Source organism: Drosophila mauritiana, chromosome 3R (assembly GCF_004382145.1).
Source record: "Drosophila mauritiana strain mau12 chromosome 3R, ASM438214v1, whole genome shotgun sequence".
NCBI lineage: Eukaryota > Metazoa > Arthropoda > Insecta > Diptera > Drosophilidae > Drosophila > Drosophila mauritiana.
This window is the reverse complement of record NC_046670.1, coordinates 27,099,632-27,125,595: the sequence shown is the minus strand read 5'-3', so window position 1 is coordinate 27,125,595 and position 25,964 is coordinate 27,099,632. Positions and strand designations below refer to the sequence as shown.

General features: G+C 40.7%; 2 protein-coding genes across 4 annotated transcripts in view; one reads left to right on the top strand and one right to left on the bottom strand.

The window, feature by feature from the left end:
• Nucleotides 1-25,964, bottom strand: part of LOC117142604 (headcase protein) — an 89,474-nt gene that overhangs the window by 55,997 nt on the left and 7,513 nt on the right. The window contains exon 2 of the mRNA XM_033306683.1: nucleotides 1,026-1,122. Within this exon, the coding sequence (XP_033162574.1) occupies nucleotides 1,026-1,122 (97 nt within the window). The remainder of the gene's footprint in view (nucleotides 1-1,025; nucleotides 1,123-25,964) is intronic.
• LOC117142607 lies at nucleotides 3,513-6,234 on the top strand. Of its 3 annotated transcripts, none has more exons than XM_033306686.1 (4): nucleotides 3,513-3,738; nucleotides 3,819-3,901; nucleotides 3,958-4,090; nucleotides 4,147-6,234. In XM_033306686.1, the coding sequence occupies exons 1-4, from the start codon at nucleotides 3,618-3,620 to the stop codon at nucleotides 4,227-4,229; spliced, it is 420 nt and encodes a 139-aa protein (XP_033162577.1). In that variant the 5' UTR covers nucleotides 3,513-3,617; the 3' UTR covers nucleotides 4,230-6,234. The 3 variants fall into 3 exon arrangements, 2 of the variants coding, with proteins under 2 accessions (XP_033162577.1, XP_033162576.1); XM_033306685.1 differs by having other exon boundaries at nucleotides 3,955-4,090; XR_004459567.1 differs by lacking the exons at nucleotides 3,958-4,090; nucleotides 4,147-6,234 and having other exon boundaries at nucleotides 3,658-3,748.

Sequence of the window (25,964 nt, the reverse complement as noted above, 5' to 3'; positions counted from 1 at the left end):
TGCCCGCCTCAACCACAAGCCCAATCATATATATCAATCGGAGGGAGCAGCAGCAACAATGGGATTCAACCGAGCATAATCCACAACAATGTGCAGTTCGAAGGGTTTAAGCGGGCCCAATCTCGGAATCCAATGACTGGCAGGGCACCGAAAGAAATGTATTATTTTTCATTACTTTATTTGGAACTGGATTTTATTACATCTGTTTTTCGTGTGTGTAGTAATTTTCTCAGTGCAGTGGCGTACAATTGAAATCAACTTACACTTGAGCCAACCATCTCATCATCTCCCTTACTCCCACAACCATGAAATTGTTTGGCTGGGCATTACACCGAGTGTAAACAGAAATCCGAAACAATTCCGCTGGGGAATCGGGGTAATATAGGAGCCTCTAGAGAAGGGAATAATGCAGCAGAGCGAGGGAGGGGGGGAGGCCCCCTGGAAAAGCTGAATGAGAGGCGGCGCAGATTGAAAGATAAGCAGCAGGCCCAAAGACTTTTCCCCTTGATTGGCTTTCAATGCACTCATTCACAATCGAAGATGAAGTGCACTGAGAAAATAGAATAGCGCTGTTTCGATTAATATATAGAGTTCAAATAATACACTTCTTCCCACTGCTTTTAAGTTGTTTTTGTCGCGCCACTACTCATGTGACTGCAAAAACAGCTTAGACAATGAATATTTGTATTTTTCTACGCTGCATTTTCCGGGAATTCTAGCTCAGCTTGACAGCCTCCGCTGGCCAGCTGGAAATGATCTAATCCGGCGAAAAAATAAACCGGCAAGTCGAGAACCATCTACTTGTACTTCTAAACCGAGGCATATCCAATTGCAAGTTTGTCAAGTCAGGCAGATACAGATTTGTTTGCCTGTCCTTCCAAGAAGGCGGGCGGATTCGATTCAAGTTGAGCCAACTTTGCGGTTTCTCAATGACTGAATCTGAATAGGCGACGCGGTGAATGGTGTGCGAGTAAATACCCTAGGACTGACTGCTGCATACATATTTATTCATGGACATAACTCACCTTGACTTGATAAGAATTCAAACGAGTCTTTGGCAGCAAATTGAACGACGAAAAGTCCAGGCGACGCGAAAAGATCCCATTGCAGCCAGATGTGGAGCTGGAAAGAATCGTGGAGAAAAATGCATAAATCAGAAAAAGATAGATAAGCGCATATAAATGTGAATGCACAAATTCCTCTAAATAAAAATGTAAATTATCTGACAGCTGGAAAATTGCAAATATGACAGGCGAGCGGAAATTCCTCCAGTCTCCAATTCGAATTCGAATTCGAACTCGAATTCAAGCCGGATGCAATGGCGATAAGGATTTCCCTCGCCAAACTGTGCGCTTATGTAAATATTGGTATGTATACATATTTATATATTGGCCGTAAGCCACGTAACTTGGCAATAATCTGACTAATCCAATACTACGTGACTCTCTAGTAGTCCCCATGTATAATGAAATTTCTTTTCATTTACTTTGCCCACTTTTACTGACGTCAGAGGGGCCAAAATAAAATAAGAACAAATGTTGCTCAAATGGCCTTAAAAGCTTAGGAATGACATTATACAATTAAAACAAATAAAATTATTTTTAAATCCCTCAAGCTTTTTCAGGGGGGCGCTGGGAATTTTTGCCATATTTTCCTTTCAGCTTTTTATATGGCCTACGGCCAAAGCAAAAGCAAACGCAAATAAAGTTATCAACAATGGCCAATATAAGGCGAAAAAAATCTACAGAAATATACAATAAAATTAACAAGAAAAACGAAAACGAAAGCAAACAGAAAATGTGCAAAAGCAGTGAGAGAAGAAACGACATGGGACAAACAGTCGAATTCATTTGTTGACCTTGACATTGAATAGATTTCGTTTGGCTTTGTTTCGTTTTTTTTTTTTTTTCTGTTTTTTTCTGTTTACCCCCTCCGGTTTATTTAAATTTTAATTTTATTTCTACAGCTCTTATCAACTGCCGAGGGGGGAAAGGGGGCTCCCACTTAGCTCGTGTGGAATTTCAACTTATCTACAACAACAGCAACTACAAAAAATACCTTATCTGGTTGCTGGACGCGAAAGCTGAGCCATTAGAAATGCTATAATACGCTGTTTATTTACACCTTGACTTCGATTATATAACATAAACAAAGCAGACCGAATGTCGCGTCATTTTCGAGTTAGTCATCGACTTGTGCTAATCAGCAGAGCGCTGCAAATTTGTAATTTATTTTTAAAACAATTACAGGCGGTGAGGAAATTCAATTTCGAAAGGTTAATTAAGCCAAGCGCTCCACTCTCCTCAGCCAACCAACCACCCACCCACCCACAACTTTTGCCCGTCGAGCGGTTTCTGCTAATTTGGGCAATATGAATTTTAATTCGAATCGAAAAACACAGCTGCTGGTCAGTTCAGATCGTTGCGATCGTTCAGATCGCTATTCATATTGAATGTGCTCGACCCGGTCTTTATTGTTTGCTTATTTTATTGATCGGATCTCGCACTCCAGATCGAGATGTGCACGGCTAATGAATTTTAATGGCCCAAATGCGTTGCTCTGGCCTTCCCACCGCCTATTATTGTTCATTTTTGGCCCGAACACGTGCGCTCTGCTCTTTCTTTAGCTGTAGAGTCGAAAAAACGAAGGAGCTCCCAATCAAAGCGATCTCAATTTTTATGAGTGTACCCTTTCTTTATTGGGGCGCACAACGTGCCAGAATAAATCGAACATCGTATTTGGATGGGCTATGAATTGATCAAATTTATTCGGTCAGCGAATTATGGATTATAATCACACTGCAAAGGCGGATTCAATGGTTTTTTAATAGGCAGTAAAGTGTGCTCGAAATTTACCATCGTAAATAGAGACAAGCACTTTCCAACACTGCTGATTATAATGACTTCGATTTTTAACTTTATAGCCAGCCCATTTTCCAATCAAGCACCTCGTTTAAGCAGAGTGTAAAATTGTTTCATATTTCGATACAATTACTATGGCCGAATTTTGCATTCATTTCGAAATCTATGAGTCAGATCCGCCTCCTGTCAGCTCCAGCTATATAGCTTATAGCATATAGCTGTCATTGGAACAATCAATGGGCATTGGATTTGGGGGCTGGCCGGTTCTTCCTGTCTGGAATTTGGACTTGAATCGAGTTGAATGTGATGTGCAGACACAGCTGGCGAAGTCCGAGTGGCGGAATCAGAAACCAGGTCCAACCAAATTCGAGACCCATGAATACGCTGTAATTTATAGGCGGCGTCGCTTCCGTCGCCTGTCAAATTGAATGAGCCAAATGAGTTGAGCAGCCAAGACAAAGGCGTTTCAAATTAGAATACCAAACATTATCACATGTTCCGAGCAGCTGACTCCGACCTTGAATGGCCGAAAAAAAATGATACACAAGCGAAACTGAAGTGCCATATAAGCTATTTTGTAGCCAAATATTTGTTCTTATGTGGCTGAAAGGCATATAACCCCCTATTTAAATAGAGTGACCATGGCGCACTTTGAAGCAGTCTTTGGTGCAGTGTGACCTTCCCCTTTGCAACACACACTTTTTTAGTATGGGATCTTTGATCTGACGAGGCCTTTGGCCTGCTGTCAAACAAGAGATGAAATGTCGGGGAACCTGGCTAAAATCCTGTTGCTGCTGCGTGAATCTGCGGGCGGGATGCTTTTTCATAGCGCTTTTCGAGATTTTCGCATCGTTCCTGGGGCTCTTTGTTGGCGAAGGTAAGCGGAGGTAAGCTCTGCTTTTATTTTTCATAATTTAGAGAATATAAATTGGTTAATCTTTGTATTCCCACTAACAGATGGTCGTCTGTTATTAATTGCCCGAGTTGCCTATATGGTGCACTTTCTTGGAGCGATTTTTCTGATGATGAGCAGTATCTTGGTATGTGATCACCTCGGCAAGTCCACTCTCTGATCCCATATCATCTCTTACAGCAGATCGAATTTCTGGTGATCATCTATCTGGTAACAGATATAATCCACCTGATCTTTTGTAGCGCCTTTATAATCGATTACGCATTAAGTTGTAGCTTCTGCACTTTTGAATCGATTCCGATATTCTTCACCCTAGGTAAGTGAATGGTTTTTTTGACCAAAGTCAATTGACAAGCCAGTTATTTACTTCAGCTTTTAGCCTTTATTTTTGGATAGTGGCATTTTTCTATTGGCGACGCCTTCTCTGGGAACACAATCCCGAAAACGACGACTAAGGCGAAGGGGTATCGTTAATTCTGGATCTTGAGTGTTTATTCTGCGCTTTTTTTGTTGCTTTAGCGCTATGTACTTTTTCTGTTTTGGCCTTAATTTCACACTAATTTGTAAATTTGCCTTTAATGCCAAAGACAAAGAGAAAAACGAAAAGAGCAAAGTTCCGCAAATTGTTTGTACAGAGAAATATATTTTGTATTCACTACGATGGAAGCAGTAAATGAATTGCAGGCAATCGGAATTGCAGAAGGGAATACTACTATTCCACTGTTTTCCTTCTCGAAGGAGTGGAAACCCAATCACTTCATTCCCGGGCAATTTTCAATCACGTGCTAAGTGCTGCCAGACAGAAAAGAGTCGATTTGTCTGCCCTGCCACGTTAGCATGCAATGCAAGTCGAGAGGGGAAACTCGGAAAATTGGAGGAAAAACTGGAGCTGATTTGTGTGCTGCATAATTTTCCGTGCCACAAAAGTAGCGGGGGTCGAGGGACGAGGGTGCCCATCAAGTGGCAAAACTATTTGCCCTATCACGTACAAATTAAAAATGTGAAATGTTTCAATTTCTGTCTCGGGTCTCGGGGATTGCCTCACACAAAACAAAAACAACGGCGAGCTCCACTTCAACTTCGATTGTGGATCCCCCGCTCCTCTGTGAGCCCCACCATCCGTTGGTTTATGTAAATTCATTTGCGGTGACTGCTTTGGCGCCCAATTAGTTTAATTTATGCAAATACAGCGCGGGCCACTGACAGTGCGTGGCAAAAATATAAGTCAACGGATGTGGAGAGCCTGCGGTGCTCATAATCGATAATCGGGCGATTGGTTAATTTAAAGGCCGAAAGTGTTCAATGTACCACTCGAAAATGCAATTAATCGATTATGGAGAACCGTTTAATTTGGGAAAATCGATATTGTGAATGAGCGATAATATTTTGTACGAAAGTCAGTCATATTGAAAACGTGCTGTACATTCTTCTGCTTACTTCGTATTAAAAACGTTTTCCCACAAGTTACATTCACTGATATGGTTTTAGCCTTATATTTCTGTTACCAACTGTCTCTCTATGATACTCATATCTCGAGGCCCGCTAAATTTAGACGTGTCTCCAAGCAGCTCCCTCGACGAATTTAATGGTTTTCATGTTTGTCGACGTTTTGCCGGTCAAACGTTGCTCTGCTTTGATTGGAACTAATCTCATTTTGGTCGTTTTGACCACAACATCACAATCTTCAACTTCATTTGCATCGAGAGATCGGCGCTTCTCTGGGTCAGCTCTTTCTTCCGATGGGTTTGGCCTCCAAGCAAATGTCACAGCTGCGATGGCAATTGATCGATAAATTGCCAAATTCTGGGCGCCGCCAATTGCGAGTCTATCTTTTCTGTTTTAAGTTCCCAGTACCTGTCCGTGCGATTCTTCCAAGCGCTTCAAATTGTCGTTGAGATTTGTACATTTGATAATTTGATTGCGATTGCTATTGCTATGTTATTTGTTGCCTTTTGGAACGACCACACCTCTCAATAAATTAGACACTGCCCAAAATGCGCGACCAATGCAAAAAAAAAAAAAATAATAATAATAATGGCAAATGTAAATAGACGAGCGACGTACACAGTTTTCGTGCAATAGCCGCTTCTCACGTTTTTCCCATAAACAACTGGCTGTGGGCCACAGCCCTGCCCCTCTTCTCACCTGCATTTCGGTTTTAAATATAAAAAGCAATAAATGTGTATTTCTTTGTTTGGAGCTGCTGCTGCTTCTGGTTATTGATTAAGTCTGGCCGCCCTCCTTCTTGGGCCACGCCCCTTCATTTGATTGAACTTTTCCCTAAGCGAGGTAGATATTGGAAAACTGCAGTAGACCAAACAAAGATAAATCAATGCAAAAAGCAGCAGATTGGACTTGGTAAAAAATAGCACTTCAAATGGCAAAGTTGGCACCGCAAGCGTCGAATCAATATCGAAATGAGTTTTCATCCCGCGCCGAAAAGGCAAATCACATTAAATAAGAAAACGAATTTGACTTTCATTTCTCTGTTACCATATTTTCCCCTTTATTATGATTTTTCATTTTGCCTTGTTAGCTTGGGTGCGGTTAGTGTTTTTTTTTATATTTTTCCAGGCCTTAAACACGCACCCCCTACAAAGAAATAAAATAAATAAAATCCCACAGCAATTTATTAACATTTAAATTGAATTTTTCCTTATCGCATTTCCATGTACTGGATATTAAAAAATACTACAAAACTATATGAAATGCAATACAATAATGTGCAATCTCTTCTGTAATAGAAACCATCATAAAGTTTGTACACAATAAGTGAAACCAAAAATTATCCAAAGTATTAAAAAAGCCCAACTAAACGATATTACTAATAGACAAAGAATTGTTAATTAAAAACTCCTGTTTTCTATGTGCAATTGCTTTCTTAATATGTCCGCTTTATCGACTGCCTACTGTACTGAAATCTGAGCCAGGCAAAATACTGACCGCATCGCAACGCAAGATCAGCGGCGAGTGCAAATTGATTAATGGATGCTAAATATTTAAAACATTTTCCAGTTGCCTGTGTAAAGCGAAACCATGAAAAGCTGCCGCTGCGTTTGTTGCTGTTATTAATTGTTGTAGTTTATGCCTTAAAACGGTAACCAGTTTAGTTGAACCAGCCCCCAACCAGCCAGAGCAAAGCAAAGCAAACTGAACCCGGCCAAAATGACTATCGCATCTGTTCGATCTTAGCAAACGATCTCAAATTGCAGTGGAAAATGGAAACAAACTTTAGCTTCGCTTAATTGCGCAAATTTAGCCAAGAGGCTCTGATTTAATCCATGGAAATAGCAAATGTTAATCATGTGGGTTGTGTCTTATGTCTTGTGGCTTGGATCTTGCACAAACAGACAGACAGATATACGAGCCCATTGCTTGCCACACATTCGCCTTTGTTCCAAGTACGAAGCGGGCAAATTAATTAATAAAATACAAAATACAAAACCGGGGGAGCAAAAGTAATGGAGAAAAATGAAACAAATCGAAATAAGCATAAACAATGCTGAGCTAATTAAAGCAGCAGCCCAGCAACAGCAAATGCCAGGCTAGACCGACGACCCACATCAAAAGCTAATCATTTTCATTTTCGAAGCGGTTATGATCGAACATAGAAATACTCAGTATTGAAATGTAAAACGATCTCATAACATATAGGAAATTGGCGGACTCAGTAAAAACCATAATTGTTTATAAGCAATCGTGTTACATGTTGGCTTTGCAAACCATCAGACCTTCTCTCACACCCACTACCACTCACAATAATAAAATAGAAACTGTTGCACTTGAAGCGCAACGTGGTAACATAAATCATGGCAAAAAGTCATTTTACGGCAATTCCAAATCGGAATCCACCGCAAAGGCCAAGTGCTGAGAGGTGAGAGGGGAGGGGCGGACAAGCCACGCATGAACTCGGTCTGAACCTGGCCTGAACTTTAAGTCCAGTAGCAATTGTTGGGGGAGGGCGTGTGCCAACAGTCGACGGCCACTAAACAAATGGCAAAAACTGAATGCACGGAAAGTAATGAATTATAATTTGAGATACTTTGGTATTTTCAAGATGAAAATTGAAGATACATCTAGAAAATATACCATAATGACTGTATATACATATACAGTTGATATTTTTTAGTATTTAGTATTTTTCGCAGTGCACCCAGTCATGATTTAATAGGTAAATCAAGTTGATGAGCGTTAAACACTGGCTAGAAAGTAAACTAGTTCTAGGATCTGCAGCTCCGTAGGAGCAACAGGGCAGCACCTTCTGGGTGCGCTGGTCTCCTTCCTTTCCGGCACGAACTAAAACTTTAAGCCGGGCCAAAATGCAATGGGCCAGCAGTCGGGGGAATATAGAGGCTGGCTTTAATGCCTTTCCCGGCCACTGCGAAGAGTGCAAGAAACCCATAAATTAGCCGGAGTGTGCCTTATCCATGTGTGTGCGGTGCGGTGTGATGTTATGGTATGGAATGGAATGGGATGGTGCTCCATCTGAGTTTGTGGTCAAATAAATAGAAAATTAGCCAGACATTGGCCAGCCGAGCAGCAAAAGCACAAGAAGCGAACAAATAATGTGGATGTTGCAGCGGCATAAAGAGAGCCATAACAACAACATAAAAACGCCAGCAACACAAACAACGTCGCACATTAGTCTATAGATATATATGTGCAAGTAGAGTCTAGAATTCTGGAACTGAAACCGAAACTTTGGAGGCAGAGGCAACAGCTCATTGCCGCTAATTAATTGCGAGCGGTCAGGCGGGGCCCACAAAAAGAGGTGTTTGCAGAAAATGAAATGAAATAAAATAAAGTCTAGCGACTGATAGGGGCTCCTATAAATTTGCCAGCGTCAGCAGCTGCTGGTCAGGAATTTAGGGCTCCTCCAGCTGGAACAAAATCAAGACGAACCGATGAAAGGTCATGAATGGCAAGTGAATGTTTGTGGACTTTATTATAACCCGAAACCGTCATGGTTTCTGCTCAGACTATATCTAATCCTTTTTCAATCTTACCTAATTTTCAGGCCTCACCCCAATATGAATCACATAAATAAAAAAAAACGTATAATACTTGTAAATATTTTCTACACTCGCGTGTTAATCGCAAACAAATTAAAACTAATACTGCAAGCCAGACTCATATGAGAAATGAGGAGCAAACGAGGAGGAGGGCAGGCAGCTGGTAATGAAAATGCCACAAAATTCCCATAATGCATTTCGTGGCTGTCTAGGAGACAACTTCGACTTCACGCTGCGCTACACAAAAACACTAAAAAATAAAACCGAAAAAAAGAGCTGTGAAAAGTCTCATTACTTTGGACAAATATGCAGTGCTGGTTGTTGGGGCAAATGTGCAAAGTTGCCAAGTTTCGGGGGGCCAAGCTAAACGGCGAGGGCAGCAGCAACTAGACCGCAGCAGCTCGCGTGTTTTGCGGTGGCAAGTTCATAGATCTGCCACATATGTAGCAGGCACATACAGATATACAGATACATATGCATATGTATATGGAGCAGGCCGGCCAGGCGGCAACTGTGACTTGATCCCTTTTCACTGCTTCTCATGCCACACGCACAGTTTTTGCAATTAAAATGGATTTGCTGGCTCTTTTGCAAGACAGCACACAACATACAACACATACAACATACAACACACAGAGCACATGTGGGGACACATTTTTTCCAGAGGCGTCAAATTAATTGCCACAACTTTTGCCAGCCACTAACATTTTATTTCGCATTCAAATGTTTCAATGGAGGAGGGGGCGAGGGACGAACAGATCGATGGGCAACATGTGTAAGCCAGGCCCAGATACATTTGAATATTATTTTCTGCCAAATTAATGCCTTTCTTAGTTCGTTGAGCAAACTCATGTAATTACACTTAAGCCAAGAACTTCGTGAGAAAGAAAAACATTTGCATACTAATGTATGTATTTACTGGAGTTACAAGGGTTATTTAATTTAAGAACAGTCGTTAGGACGTGCCTTTGTGTGTTCCTCGATCATTTCTTTGCCATCTAAACTGTAAGCCCAATATTTGGGCGTTAGTAGCCAGTTCTCCTTGACTGAATTTGCCAGCAAATCTGCCAAATTTTGAAGTTTGTTTGCACTTCGCGGAATTCGTGATCAATAAATATTTGCGTGGCTCAAACAGGGGATAGCAAATATCTGGGAATGCTTGGGGAGACTCCCATGCGTAATACCAGTTGGTAGATCTTTGGGCAAATAGCAACCAGGAGAAGGTCGAGCCCAAGCCCGCAAAGCCTCCGATTCGATGTGTATCTTTGAGATACGTGTCTGCAGTATCTGTATCTCATGACAAATTGAGCTGTCAGCGGCGACTCTTTGAGCCCGGCAAACTTCCTCGATAAATCAATGTATTTTTCGTTACTTTTGAATGGCTAGCTAAGCTGTATGTACCGCCAAGTGCAAATAGCAGAGAAATATTCAAAAATAATTGGAAACATGTCTGCGAAGCTGAAATCTCATCGCGAGTGCCCACATTAATTCTAATTGGCAATATTTTTTCAGTGCTCCGTCGATTTACGTTTGTTTCATTTTTGTTTTGTGTGTTTTTGAGTTTTTTGTGCGCCTAACTATTTCTTTGGGACGCCGATGCCGATAGACAAAGGCACGATTCGAGGTGATTTGAACTCCACCCATTTTCAATCCACATTTTCAGAGTTTTGTGCAACTGACACTTGACATGCCAACGAGGGGCGGGATTGAGGACTCTAAATGAATGCACTCGTTTGATTTATACATTCAATTAAGCACGACTACAGTGCGTAGCAAAACTGTAAGCGGTTTCGAAACACGAAGCCAAACACATTTACTTTGTTAGCCGTCATGGAGCGATATAATTGCACTTTCTTATCGTTAAAGTTAAAATACATATTTCAATTATAAAAATTAAGTGTACATAGCTTTATTCCTCTTAAATACGTGTTGTGAAACGAAATCTGAAATCGGATTCCTTTAGATAATGGGATATGTTTGCCAACACTGTAACAGGCATCAATCAGCAAACCATAAACGTCTTTACAGCCATGTCTCGCACTGTACGAAACAACGCCATTCCAAGCAAATCGGTCTTAAACTTTAATTGCAATTATCCAATAGACAAACTCCTTAAAATGTGCTCATATTTTCTGAATCATGTTTCGTACTTATTTACTATGTGTGTTACAAAATCGTTTTCATGTGCCTTTCTTCTTGTGGCTTTCAAACAACATTATTGTTGACCAGGCCAGTGGCATTGTTATATTACTGCCACCGACCGTCTGGCTTATTTATGACCGCCAAGCTTAGGCTTAGATTTTTAATTAATTCAAGGCTTTTGCGGCACGTTCCCCGCACTTCTCGCGCATAATTGTGTAATTGTTGTCTGTGGTCAGCCAACGCATATTGTTTGTTGGTGGCATGGAATATAAAATAAGGCAACAGCAACCACCTCCCCTTTTGGGCTGAGTCATCAGCACCTCATCGCCACGCAATTTGTTACGTGGGCGTTGGCGTGAAAATTCTGGGCTTAAATACTGCGGAAAATGTCAGCGTGTCGGCGGAAAATTGTGGGAATTCCCTTTCGCGGGGGTCACAGTGCATTTACTATTCCCTCTGCCAGCCAGATTGCAATTAAAATTCATTAGCGAGCGGACGGCCAAAAGTAAAACAAACGAAATTAGTCGAGTCACAAGGCAAAGGCAATTCACTTAACAACGCAACACGGCAGCGAAGCCCACATGGCAGCATAATTAGACCAAAACCAAACATGTTTGCTGCCAAAACTACAAAGGCGGCTTTTTACACCATTCTGTTGACAACTTTGATGGGGGAGTACAGAATGAGGGAGCAGCAACCACCACAATATGACCACAATGGGTTAGCACTATTTTCTTACCCAAAGAACCAACTTTCCTATTAGTTACTAAATAAAAAAGTGTTTAAATTAGTTATTGATACAACAGCTAACTGAAACCATATTTAAGCTTTACATGCTTTTTACAAAAGCAGATCTAGCAACTAAGATATCTGCAGAGCACGACCAACTTTCTAATTACAGCAACCTTTTCTAAGAGTAGAAAAATATAAATAGGTACCAAAAAAAGCAAGCAAATTTCATATGAAATATGGTCAAAAATGGGGGAGGAGGTGGACAGGCAGTGAGACAACAGAAAGGGACTACTAAGGGCCAAATGTGTTGAGACCACAACATGTTAAGTGTTATTTATGCGGTCGGGAGATTTCTTATTAAGATAGGGCTAGACTATAAGGTCTGCACAGCTCGCTTTCCTTCTTTACCTGTTAGGGCCATAATAAATGTGGCTCAGACTTATGACAACAAAAGGGTTACTTTTTGGGGTATAAAACGCTACAAGAAATTGCCCAGAAAACAGCTGCCGGCCGAGTCGAGACTGCGAATGGGAAGCACACAATTATTTCCTTGGGGAATGTAGCGGAAATCTCTACTCAGATCGTGAATGACATAAGCCATAGCGAAGGAACAGAACATTCAATGGAAACATTTCCGAGTGCACTCACATTAAGCATACGCCGGGTATGCCCACGATAAGAAAGTAAACCCGCTGGGAAAAAGATAACAAATATGCGCAGAGCTCAAACAAAGGAGTGGGGCTGGGCGATATTTAATAAATTATTACACTTGGCTGGGGCACAAACAAAAATAAAACATTAATAAATAAGTGAATAAACCGCTGGCACCGCTTGACATGACTAATTGAACCGGAGATCTGGGCAAAATGATTCTAAACACCAGGAAAACGCCCATGCATATCGATTCGATTCTATTTAGTGGCACCAGTGTCAAGAGCACCAGACAATGTCATCATCACAGATATGTATTATTAAGTGCACGGTGTAAAAATAGACCTCACTCAATGCAAACCATATAATAAACTACAGAGCGTTTAATTGTTATTCAAGCAAATGAGATGAATTCACCGCCAACTAGAATATTTTCTAATTACTGCGATATTCAATTAAAGCCATCTACATACGTCTATCGTCTATTCAGATTCATTTGCGATCGATCGTTTATCGATCCAATGGATATGAATAGTGACATTTTATTAATTACGGCTAATTTGCTGCTTTCTTGCTTTTGATGCACTGCAATTCATTATACTAGTTTATTCATTCGTTTGGCAAAAAAGTGACATTTTATATACAAATGACAATACATTTTTAAAGCTTCGGTTAACCAAAGCTTCAATTTGTTTTTTTTTGCTGTAATAACTGTGTTATTCAATACTAGAACTGACTAATTATTCAAATTCCCATTTTCTGTGCACAAATGTTGAGCAAGTTGTCGAGTGAATCATTCGTTTGTTTGATAGAGCAGCTTTATGCGATGTTGGTTTTATTGCTATTTGCCATTTTACTGTTAGAGCTACAACAAGTTGACTTAAAAGTGCATTGCAATTTCCAGCTAAACGCAGCAACAACAACAATAACCATAATAATAGTATGATGTCAGCAATTCCGAGCTGTATCAATAGAGAGAAAGAGAGGTCTGCGGTGGGGGTGGCTGCGGGAAAGAGAACGCGTTTTCATTGTGTGGGCGACAAGTTTAATTTGGTTTAATTTAAAGCTCGAGAAAGAGGAAAATATAGAGATATGTATACAACAAAAGCCAATCCTATTTTAGTATATATATGTATGTAGATAATTCGCAATAATTGTTAACAATGACGTACAGTTCGCGCGATGCCCGCTGAGGCAATTTAAATGCAAATAATTTTGTAAGAAATTTACATGGACTTAAATTTGAATATAATTACTCAAATTAGACGCCGGCAACAGCAACCAGCATATGGACAAATTGCCCGCACGGCCCACGCCCACATTTGCCCACTTGTTGAGCTTTCTACAGCTGTGTTCAAAAAAATAGCAGTGCTTGGGACCTGCGAGTTTAAGTTAAAAAATTCCTATGATTTACAATTTTAATGGTCAAATTTTTTTTATAATATCGTTAGGTATTTAATTTCAAACAATTTAGCAAATGTTTCACTTTTATTTCTTCAATAGTTTCGAAAATATAGATAAAAACAACAAAAGAGGCAGAAATTCTGGTGTTCAATGAAATAGCAGTGCTATGAAAAAATAGTCACAAAATTCAACATGACTTAGAACTAACATAGTTTTTTTTTTTTATGTGTTAATTAGGGTCTAATACTTGGTTGGATTGCCTTTGTTAGCCAGTACAGCCTTACACCCACGTGACATGGAGTCCACCAGGACCTGCCAACGTTTGGGGGGAATTTTTGACTATGCATCCTGCACAACTTGCCAAATCTGAGCCTTAGACGTCGGGGAGTTTTTCGACACATATTGTTTAATGTCCCCCCACAGGTTTTCAATCGGGTTTAAATCGGAAGATGATGCTGGCCAGTGCATTACATCTATTCTATTTCGGGTGAACCTATTCTTAGCCGATGAGCTTCTGCGTTTCGTATCATTATCCTGTTGGAATGTCTATTTTAAGGGTATATTATATTCAGAATATGACAGTAAGACATCACTAAGTATATTTGCATATGCGTTTTGGTCTATAATACCATAAATCATATGTTATGGACTCATACCATTGTAAAAAAAACAAGCCCATACCATAATTTTCGGTCCACCATGGTTGAAAGTCATCAGTGGGTGTTTTGGGTGGTACTCCGTGTTTGGAGGTCATCAGATATACTGGAGTGAACCAGTTCCACCAAATAGAACTATTTTTGACCCATCAATCCAAAAGATATTACGCCATTTGGAGACTGGCCAGATTAGGTAGGTCTTACGGAAGCTTAACCTTGCCTTAATATGCCTAGGGCTAAGTAGGGGATCCTTTTGTGGACTCCTCTCACAAACATTTTGATTCAGTAGTCATCTCTGAATAGTAACGTCGCTTATTCCCAAGTTCAGCTCAGACTTTATGTCCCCAAAGGATGCAAAAGGATAGACTTTGCTGTAACAAACTATGCGCCGATCCTCTATATCTGTGGTTTTACGTATGGTACCACGGTTTTCGGGCTTCCATTCATATTTAATGGCATTGGATACCATTTTGGCAGAACATTCAAGGGTTTTTTGAATGTCCTTATATGTTTTTCCTTCCTTTCTAAGCTTAAAAATAAACATTCTTTTCTCCTGGGAGCAGTGGTGTCCTCTACCCACTAAAATAAATTTTTTTGAATTTTTTTTTAATTTATTGCCCTTTAAAATATACGAATTATCTTAACCAAACTCACTTTTTAGAAAATATTGAACATTTCGAGACTTTACGATGGACAAAACCAGAGACTGCTATTCTTATGAACAGCCTAAAAGTGGTGAATTTGCTCAAGAATGTAAATAAAAAAAGGATAACATGAAAAACTGACGGGATTTTCTTTTTTTCTATATCTATACATTCCATTTTACAAAAATAAGTGGAATAAAAAGTGGATTCCAAAAAGGGACATGGAGAAATACATTTGTGTTTCTTAGTTTCCATCGCACTGCTATTTTTTTGAACACAGCTGTACTTCATACACTTAAAAATTAATTTTGCAACAATCACACACAGGGAGCGAAAGACAAAAAAGCAAAAGCAAAAACAAAAGCTACACAGCAAACGAGGTTCAACAAACGCAGAATTGTGCAAAAAGCGCAAAGCAAACAAAGTAAACAACAAAAGTGGCCACCACAACTAGGCAAATGTTTAAGTAACGTGTAACAGAGGCACAAAAAACGAATTTATTTGCCATTGCAGCAGCAGATGATCAAAAGAAGCAGCAGCAACAGCAGCAAAAGTGACGCGCACAGTGGGCTAAAGTCGATTGGAAACAAAGTATATTTTAGTATATAATAAAAATAAATTTAAAATAAATCAGTATAAGCAAATTTAATAGAAATATTAATAAATTACACATATATGTTATTGTTATGCTCGATTAAGCTTGAAACCCTATTTCCCCATTCTTGCACCACTGTGCCTTTGCTACCGATCGCTAATGAAGATGATGTTGCAAAAAGAAAAAAGTAACACGGGTAATAGAAAAATAACGGTCGTTGCCAGCTGCCAACTGAACATAAAAGTGGGCGTGGCGAACAAAAGCAGAAAGAGATGGCAACAGGGAGATTGCATTCGAGTTGGTGCCGAAATTGAAAGCGAATTTGCTTTCCATTTCAGCTGCAGTTTTGAAATTAACTTTAGTTTCAGGGTGACAGGTGTGCAGCGAACTAAAAAACTAATTAAAAAACCTAAGGCAACATTTCGTTTTTTGTTCTCACGCTGTGGGGGATATGCCCGAAAAATAAAATTTTAAAAAAGTTGCCAACACGCGCACGAAATTTTAAGCAGATTTCATATGCTAGCTATTATTATGTGGATTTTGTTTGCCTTCTTGAGTTTTTGCTTTTCACCCACTTGCCGCAGGAAACGTGCCAAGATCGGCGCTGCCTCAGCCCCTTGAAAATAAACAAAATTAATATGCAATTAATCGCCCATCACCACAAAGGAACACGCTGCCAATACAAACACACGGCTAAAAATCACAAAAAATAAAAACAATTGCCGTACGTGCACATGTCGCTCGAAGAAGAGGAAGAGCCGCGATAAACATCTGAAACAGCTGAAAAGTCACCTACTCACGGCACAGCCCCAAAAAAAAAAAAATAAATAAATAAAAATAAAACAAGCAGGAAAAAACAAATCGAAGCAGCCCAAAAAGCTGAAAATCAACAAAATAATATCACGGGAGGAGCCGAGGAGCCGCACCCCAAAATGTGTCAAAGATCAACTGACAAAAATCGACGATGGCAATAAACAAGAAACAACTGTGTTGCACACAAAAAATACAGTGTTAACTAACAGGCAAAAAAAAAACAAAAAATTATATAAAAAAAAAATAATGTTGCATTAAACTCTCTTTTAAAAAATATTCCATTGATTCTCTAGATTAATTCAATAAATAAAATATCCAAACCATTTTTTTTTCAGTGTTAAAATACTAAAAAGTGGAGAGGTAACTTTAAAACAGAGCAGGAAATCAACGGACAGCTAAATGCAATTGAAAACGAAACCGCAAAAATCAGAGAGAAACCCGAAAACTTGGCGCCGTGAGAATATTAATTTTGAAATGGCCAAGTTGACCGAAAACTTGTTCGCGTCACTTTATCTCATGTGAATAATCGAATTTTCTGCGGACGTAGGCGTGGGTGTGGGCGTGGCGAAAGGTTAGGCCAAGTGACCAGAAGATGGCGCCAGCCAGGGAAACCCAGGCGAAAACAATGAAAACCCATTGATCGAACAATCGCAGAACAATTGTCAATATAATTTCCCATTAATGGCTGGCTAATGAAAGGGCTCCATTCTTCTCTTCCATGCAAAATCTTGTAAATGAAAGTCAAAGTTTAGCCCCGATAAGACCACGTTGTTTGCTCAAGTGCCAGCTGCAGCAGGAAGAAAAAAAATCCAAGCGATAAAGTCCGGCCCCCTCGCCATTGTGTTCGCAACGCTCCTTCTTATCAACTTGCAAGCTCGAGCCTTGAGCCTGAAAACTTAGCTAAGTGCACACAGCTGTGTTTAAGTTACTAGCACCACCATACCGAATTTCACAACGATCGTGGGTGGGGGTACCGATAAGTTCCGAGTTCTGATCGATCTACTCAGGATGGTGCATTCCTAGAAGTGTGATAAAACTCTGATTGAAAGTGCAAATGCATGTCTTTGGATCTACAATTTCACCCCACTTGCATGCATGCATATATGTACGTACATATATGCTCGTTTATGTGACAGCTGATCTTTTCAAGTGACCCACTTAGCGTGTGCTTGTGTACTTTCCTTTTCACAGCCCTCGAAACACAACAATGCCAGCCCCTTGTGCCCACGAAATGGAGTTTGTTTCATAAATATTTGCAGCAATCCGAGATGCCGAAACTGAAAATGAGACTCGAACAATTTTCGGCCTTTTTCCAGCGCCGTATTTTTAGAAAGTGCGTGCGTAATTGAAGTTTTAGTCGCTTGGCAAATAAATTGCCGCTGCCAAGTCAATAAATTAAGCAAAAGCAGGCGGCACAAACTCACGGCAGCGCCGACTGCGAAATTGCAAACAAAATTGCAATTGCAACTGCAACTGCACTCGAGGCGAATGAACGCAATGCAACGCTCTGCTGGCGCCGACTGCTCTGCCTGCAATGCACTTTGCCAAGGACAGATCCATTGAAAAACCGCGGAGCAGCGACAGCAACAGCGGACTGTTGCAATGACTGAGCCAGCGCACACTGAGAAAAACCAGTGGTCCCCTATTACATTATTTAAATATGAAAATTCAGTTTAATGTTGATCATCACAACTGAAAATAACATATTTGTTTTTAACAATCGAACTCTATTTTTGTTGTGTTTTATACATTAATTTAAGAAAGAGTACCTCCTTTTAATTTAAATACATGCCTAAATATTCTCACTGCATCTGTGTGCCAATGCCTCTTCGCTTTGTGTGCGTGTAATTTATAAATATAATTAATAGAATTACACGGCGTACGAGCGTAATATTGACACTGATATCATAGGCTCTCGTCCTGTCCCCCTCACTCACTGGCTCACTGGTAGCTACTCCTCTCTCCCATAGTCGCAGTCGTAGTTTAATGCCCGCTGAAACAAAGCCCCAAGGTTGCAGGAAAAGTAAAAATAATGCAGTCGCAGCTTAAGGGAGAATAAAAGAGTAGGAGGTAAATAATATGCCAATAAAATGTAGTATTTAATATTCGCAGTTTTTTCCCAGCTAATTGTTATATATATTTCAAAGGCTTGAAGGTTTCTCTTCAATGGGCTTGACTGTATTTAAAAATGATTCTAGGAACGGAGAATACCCCATTACCGGTAGGTAGACCACTAAGTCCGACTGCTTTGTTTTGGTATTTCACTCTGCCGCCTTTTTTATTCATTCGAGGCACGTTCAAGGCTCCCTAGTTGCCCCTACCACCAACCAACCACCCACCCAACCAGTGGGCTTATCTAGTTGGATTTTCGAATATTTTTACACTTGCCACTGGTTATTTGCTAACCAGAAGTTGACAGCTAAATGGATGGTGCTTTGGCTCGATAGTTTTGCCAAAAATAAATTCAATTCCAGTTTCTGTGCATTTTTTCAATTTACTACTTTCTTTGTTCTATCAACATTTTCATCAATATGCAAATTTGAGAAAAATTGAATGTTTTTCTTTTTTTGTTCGGCGGGTTAATTAAAAGTCATAAATTGTCGCCTAATGCAATGTGAACATTTCATAAAATCTGCCGGTGTACTCTTTGTTGTAACTTGCGTAAAATGGGCAAAAAGAAGGTGGTAAAAAAGGGGCGTGGCGAAGTGTGTAAAGTGCATTTACCTCGCAGTGCAATAAATAAATAAAGAAAAACAACGGCGTATGATTGACTTCACTCGAATGCGTGGCACGTTTTTATGTGCAATCGCTTTGAATTTGGTTAAAGAAAAAGAGAGAAAGGTAGTATGTAGCTACGCACACAACTCGATTTTTTATATACAATAAACAACTAGTTTTAAACGCGTTTTTCTATGGCCAATTTCAGCGATCGAGCGGATCGGATACCCGGGCGTATGAGTAATATTTCCCAGCAAGTTGGCTAGTTAATTGAATGCAACAAGTGAAGGATGATGGGTTGAAATATAAGAACGCTAACAAGGAAAGCGTTGAATCATCACTTGTTACACCCTCTTAGTAAATGATTAAGATCTAAAGATTAACTTAACTTTAATCAAAAGCGCAGCTTTATGTCTGTGAATTTCTGGTGGCAAAGCCAGTTGCGAATTCTATTTAAAACGCTTTTGTTGCTCATTTTGTGTGTGTTATTTTTATTTGCTGATATTTTTGTATTATTTTTATTTGGTTTTTTCTGAGCGCTTACGAATTTGGCAACTGCAAGTCAAATTTAATTTGACAGGCCGCGTAATGAACGAAAAATGAGAAAAACCAAAAGTTGAAAACTGAAAAATGGCAGCTGGCAGCCAAGTGGCCAAAAACAAAGCTTTTTATGGCCACAAAACCGAATTTGAGCTTTGACTTTTTTTATAGGCAGCAGCATTCGATTTGGATTTTCATCGGCCGTTTTTCCATTCGCAAAATGCAAATCAGCGAGGATGACAGCCCAAAATTAATGACGACAATAAACAATTATTGTATAATTGAAATTGACTAGGGGCAAATTGATTTGTGGACTGCACACAACTGCACAATGGCCGCACAACACAACTGTAATCATAAAAGAGCCAAAGGACAACAAATGAAACAAGGGAAAATTAAGGAAAAGCCAGACGAAACAAACAAAGCGGAAAAATGTTGACAAAACATGAAAACCAACCAGCCAGCCAGAGCGGCAAGGGCAAAACAGAAAGAGTTGCGGCAAAATTGAAAAATAAAAGTTACGTATTAGCCAGACGACAGCCAGCCATAAAGTTGAATGAATGAAATGTCTGGCTGGAAAACTCGGAATTTTCCCGGCTCGAGTTGAGTTGAGCACTCAGCTCGCCAAGAGGAAGGACGACAGTTGATCGGGTAATTAGCGTGTCTGACCTTCTGCCCGCTCCAGCCACGCCCCTCCTTATCTGCCATATAAATCAGAGGCGAGGGGCTGGGTGGCTTTGCTGTGGCACCTCTGGGGCCACTTGATATGGCTCGCGGAAAGTGTCTGCCAAGATGGCGCCAGGATAATTCGCCCTGAGTAGCGAGAAATGGAAATTGATTGCCGGCATTTAAATATTTTATCGATTGCGGGGATCCGGCTTAATGGACCACTTGGTGCGACCAGCTGACTTCTAATCAGTTTAAGGTTATCCTTGCAGAATTAAGCAAAAAGAACTGCGTAAATAAAATAGTTACAACGTATCTGCTTATAAGTCATTTAATATAGGGCTTACAGCATAACCAAAGTCAAAGTCAAGAAAAACACGAAGCCGAAGAAACAAAAACTGAGTTGCAAGAACACCTCCCGCTGTGAGGGAAACCTTAGGAAAACGAGGATGACAAAAAAATCCAACTTCAGCTTAAGGCAGCTTTAAGCCAAGTGCAGTCGTTTACACTTGAAGAAAAAAGGCGCCCAGGGTGAGTAAACTGCTCGCCGCACTTAAGGAGCTTGCTCAGCTGCTCCAGCTCGGGTTCAATACACAAAATAAACTTGAAAAATGTATTCAATTAAAAAAGTTTTCACTTGCAACACGCTGGCACCTCACCTCTTGGCCCTCAGCCTTTTAGCCTTCTTTTCGTTTCTTTTCGCAGTTGTAAGAGTTCTGTTCTTTTTGCCAAGTTGCCGGGGAATGCTCTGCATAACTGTAAATGAGCCAGGAGGGGGCTAACGCCAGTGGGCGTGGCAACCACATTGCGGTTGCCTTCTGTCTGAGCTTCAATTCCCCCGCCCCTATCCCTCTTCTCGCCCTTCCTTTTGTCTGCGCCTGCTTAGCATGTAAATAATGTGCACGAAATTATGAATGCAGCTAATTAGCAAAGCAGCAGACGAGTCCTGGGTTCCTAGGATCCTCTTTTGTTAGCCAGCTTCTTGTTGCAGGCATCTGCTGCACAGAGAGAAAATATTGCATTCCTGCTTGCCAAGATTCTTTGAATGCATATAGAGCTATTTTTAAGCCTTCAATCAGAACTAGTCAACATTTTCTCCGAGTGTTTAAATTCATTATGTCATTGAACCGTTTAACTGCGCTTAAATGCTAGCCGCTTGTTTTTTGTTTATGGCGCCACGGGGAGCGTTTAACTTAAAGCGTCGACAAATAATTCAGAGTTGAGGGAGCTGCTCCGCGGGAAAACCCCATTAATCACCCTCCCACCTGGCCGTAAAGCTAAAGTTCTGCGTTTGCCACTTGCCGCGATTTATGGCCTCTGCACCTGAGAGAAGGTGAATCGTTCAGGGAACTTCTTCACTTACCTGCAAAGAAAGGAGGAAAAATATTTGGGATTAGTTTCGAATTGATGAAAAGTATTTGGGATTAGCTTGAATGTTTACTATATATTTTTTTCAAGGATTTTTCCTTGCTTAATGCACTTAAATACAGAACTCGTTTTCCTGAGGTTCCTAGGCCAAAACCTTGGCCAGTTCATCTGTTGATAAGAAACCCTCACCCTGCTCCACAAATGTAATTAAAAAAAGACTTGAATGTCAGCTTGGCCAGCAGATGCTACCTTAAGATTATAGCCGAGCGACTTCAGCTTGACAACAGAGGCTCAAGGCTTTTGTTATTGCCTGAATTTACGTTTAAATATTTCAGCTTGGCTTCTTTGTACTACAATTTTATCGCGTGCATAAACAAGATGCGGGTTAAAACAAAAAAGAAGTGCAAATAAAAAACGAGACAACGAAACGAAGTCAACTCCAGCTGAATTTCAGGTTTACTACAAAGTCATGCAACACGGTCATGTGCAACAGCAACAGAGCGCCGTCTCTTTCCCACCCGCACTGTCGATACTTCGACTTCAGCCGCTGTCAGTCGAATCGAATGCTGCAAATTATTGCAGGACATTTGCCCGAATGGCCAAAGGGTAAACAATTTTTTGCATTTATTTATTTTACGGCAACAGGCGAAGCCGCCACAACAAAAGAAAGTGAAGAAGATAAACAAGAAGGTCCAAGATGCGCCGCTTGGATCCGAAGATTGGGATACCCTCACAGGACGACTTTCTGAACCAATTGATATGAAACTTTGGAATTGAATATATTTCGACATAATATGTCATTGTATACAATTTCAACAACATGGCTTTCCAAATGCCAGACATATTTGAAGCTGAACTAAAACTGTCAAGACCATCTCAACTTCAGTAACGCCCCTTTGAAGAGTATTAAACTAAATTTTAGCACGCAGCCTAAGAAACTCGTACATCAACAGCACAATTACGAGCAGAAGAAGACAAAGTGAGTAGAGGAAGCTGCAGCTTTATCAGTCAGAGCTCTTATTATTATTTAGTATTCAGGGCCTTCGGTTTTCCAGGTCAGCGGGGAAAACAGGAACGAGGACAACGGAGGGCCAGAAAGAAACCGAAGGCGAGAACTGTAAATATTTATTTATAGGTTTCGGTTTCTTTCGCCGCTGCAGTGTCACTTTCTTTCGCTTTTGACCATTTTCAATTTATGTTTTTTTATTGATTCAAATCTCAGGCAAATGCCGTTTTTTATTGCACTCACATTTTTAATAAAACGAAACGAAAGTAAAGTTGATCGTCGATAAAATACCCCCATCCCCCACAGCGAGCCCCCAATAAATGTTGCAATTTTATTATCATTTGCTGGGGGGCTGTCATCAGGTGGAGGAGAGGAGGAGAGGGGGCAGGGAAGGGAGAAAAGGAGTTGCACTCGAAAGTGAAAGTTAGCTTTTTAAGGCAGAAAGCAAAGAGCAGCGCGCTGCACACATGTGTTTCTTTTTCTTTCTTTTGCTCTCTTTCTTTCGCTGCGAGCCCAATTTTTGTTGATTAGTTTTGGCTTTAATTGAATCAACGACAACATTTTGTCCGCTTAAGGTTGCACACACTGTGGCAGCTGAGTTAGTTGGCCCCCATCCTCTGCTGTTGCCACATTTAACATTTAATTTTAATTGCCGCTGGCGCCGCCTGCCCAAGTTCAATAAACTTGTCTCACTTGCTTGTGCCAATAACGATGATGATGATGTTGCCGCCGATCGATGTGGCATGCTGCAATAGATACGCTGCATTTTTCGCATGTGCAACGGGCCTTTCAGCAATTGCCGCCACACAATGAAATGGAGCCATTCCCCTTCCGATTTCTTTCGCTTCGTATCGTTGCGATCCGCTTCGATCATCGGATATCAAAAGGCTGCGATCGTTGCCCCAAACAGTTGCACACATTATATACATACGTAGATATATGTATTGTTAATTACAAATATCGGTGATTGGGTTGCTCGGCAGCAGTGTGCACAAAATGTAATGGCGTGAGAAAGTTTTTGCCACTCTGTGGGTGCAAATCCATTGATAGACTTGCGGGTTACCCTATATCATCTATGCTCATGGTTCCATGAAGAAATTGGGATCTTCTCTTTTTACCCTTTTTGCTGCTTCGTTCTTCTGGGCAACAGGAAATGAATTTCGCCCGATTATCCTGCAATTAGCTCCATTCCTTTCCACACTTTTTCCCATTCCGTGATGCGATTAAGAAATTTGGCGAGCTTTTTTTGCTTCATTTTTGCTCTCCATTTCCTTCGTTTTTTATCCCATTTTTTGGCCCTCTGCTAATGATCTGTCACGCCCCGAGGCGAACGCATAAAAATGCATTTGGTGTCGTCGCCGGCCGCAATAATAAAATAAAGAGAAAAGGCCAAAAAAACAAAAAGGGGGAGCGACAGCAGAAGGAAACCTACAAAAATGCATTTATTTATTTGCGGCGGCTTGATCGTAAAAATAATTTGCTTTTATTGCCCAAAACGGGGCAAATGATGTTGCCGCTGTTGCATGCGCCCAAACATGGGAATGGGCAGCAAAATAAGAGACTTTAATGCGTTTTGTGTCCTCGTCATGCTGGGCTAAAGTCGGGACCTTTGTGCCTCCACTGGGCTCCCCATCTTTAATTCGCATTTATTTTTACCCTTTCTTGGTCTGCAGAAATTCGCAAATCAACGCCTCAAGCCTCGAATTTTTTTCATTTATTTATTTTCGTGTGCTGAAAGCCATTGACATTTGCCGCACCGCCCAGGCACTTATTCAATTAAACAAAACGCAATTGTTGTTAACACGAAACATCTGCATCTCTTTCCTTTGCGCTAGCGCCGTCTCTTTCGCGCGCCTGTGGCATATTGTCCCTATCCAAAGTCATGAAGCGTCAAATTGTTATGGCCAAAAGATGGAAAAGATACAAATGGCAACGGTTATCGCACAACAAGCGCAATCGGTCGTGTCGCAGGAGCTAGATGAAGATGGTGATAGAGACTGCCGTAGTGCCGAAGAAAGAGACCGAGAATGGGCACAGACAACAAACAAACAAGCAACAAACGGCAAACTAAGTGGGCGGGGTAAGCACTTGCCTGAGTGCAACTAAACAGATATTATATAAGCATAAAGAATATGTTTGCCTTCAGCCACGCACCCACGAAAGAAAAAAACGAAAAATACCAGCTTGAGCTACTAGAAAAAAAGTTAACACATTGCATGACAACTCTTGAGATATCCTGTAAGGCATTATTATCCCAAGGATCTACTGCAATCGTTGTGAATTTTGACCAGGCGATGTATTATAGCAGCATAAAATATGCTACGAAGTACTAAGCTTGTAACTAACCATCTTCAGAAGTAATTCCAAATTCTTTAAGTTGGGAATATTTGAAGAATTATATACCCCTCCTGAACCACTGCTACAGGGTATTGCAAATGGTGGAGAGAGAACTAAACAAGCTAATAATCATAAAACCAAATGACTTTGAACGGCGTCGAAACGCTGTCCTTTGACAGGATGCATGAAGCACAGATGAAGAAAAGGAAACTGCAGAAGAGGAAGAGCAGCCCGAAAGCGAGGAGGAGGAAAAGCGTGAAAAATAAGAAGACGAAGCGCTATCGGGGCAGGAGAATCATCAACATTATCGTCAGAGTGACGATTAAAATTTAAGCTTCATTTGTTGCTCTTGTCTGACTCCTTCTGGTGGCGGGGGAAATGGGGGGGAAGTGGGGGAGGTGAAAAAATAAGAGAGTGATTGAGGGTTTTCCCTTGGCTAAGCCAAGGAGACTGTGATTGAGAAGGTGTCAAAAGTTGAATGGGCAATGGGGAAAATGGCAAGGGTTAAAATGTTGCAAAAACTGCCAGACTGTCAATTTCCAATTTCTCCCCCCACCACCTCTTCCATGTCATCCATTTAGTCCATCTAGCCGCTTGCCAAATGAAAATTGCAACTAATAAACAAATAAACAAGGCAAACCGGCGGAGTGGCAGAGGAAAAAGAACTGCAAGCGACACAAATTGCAAATGCAACACAAAATCCCCATGCAGTTCAGGGGGCACCACGCCCACAAAAGCCCGAATGCATTCGCAATCAGATTGAATGGGCAAAATAATAGGGGTAAGTGGAGACCTGAAGAGAAAGGGGAGAAAGTAGGGAGTTTACTCAGGGACAGGGTCAGGGGCAACAGACAGACGCCGAATGTGGAATCGTTTTAATGGATATCAAATAGGAAACAAAACAAA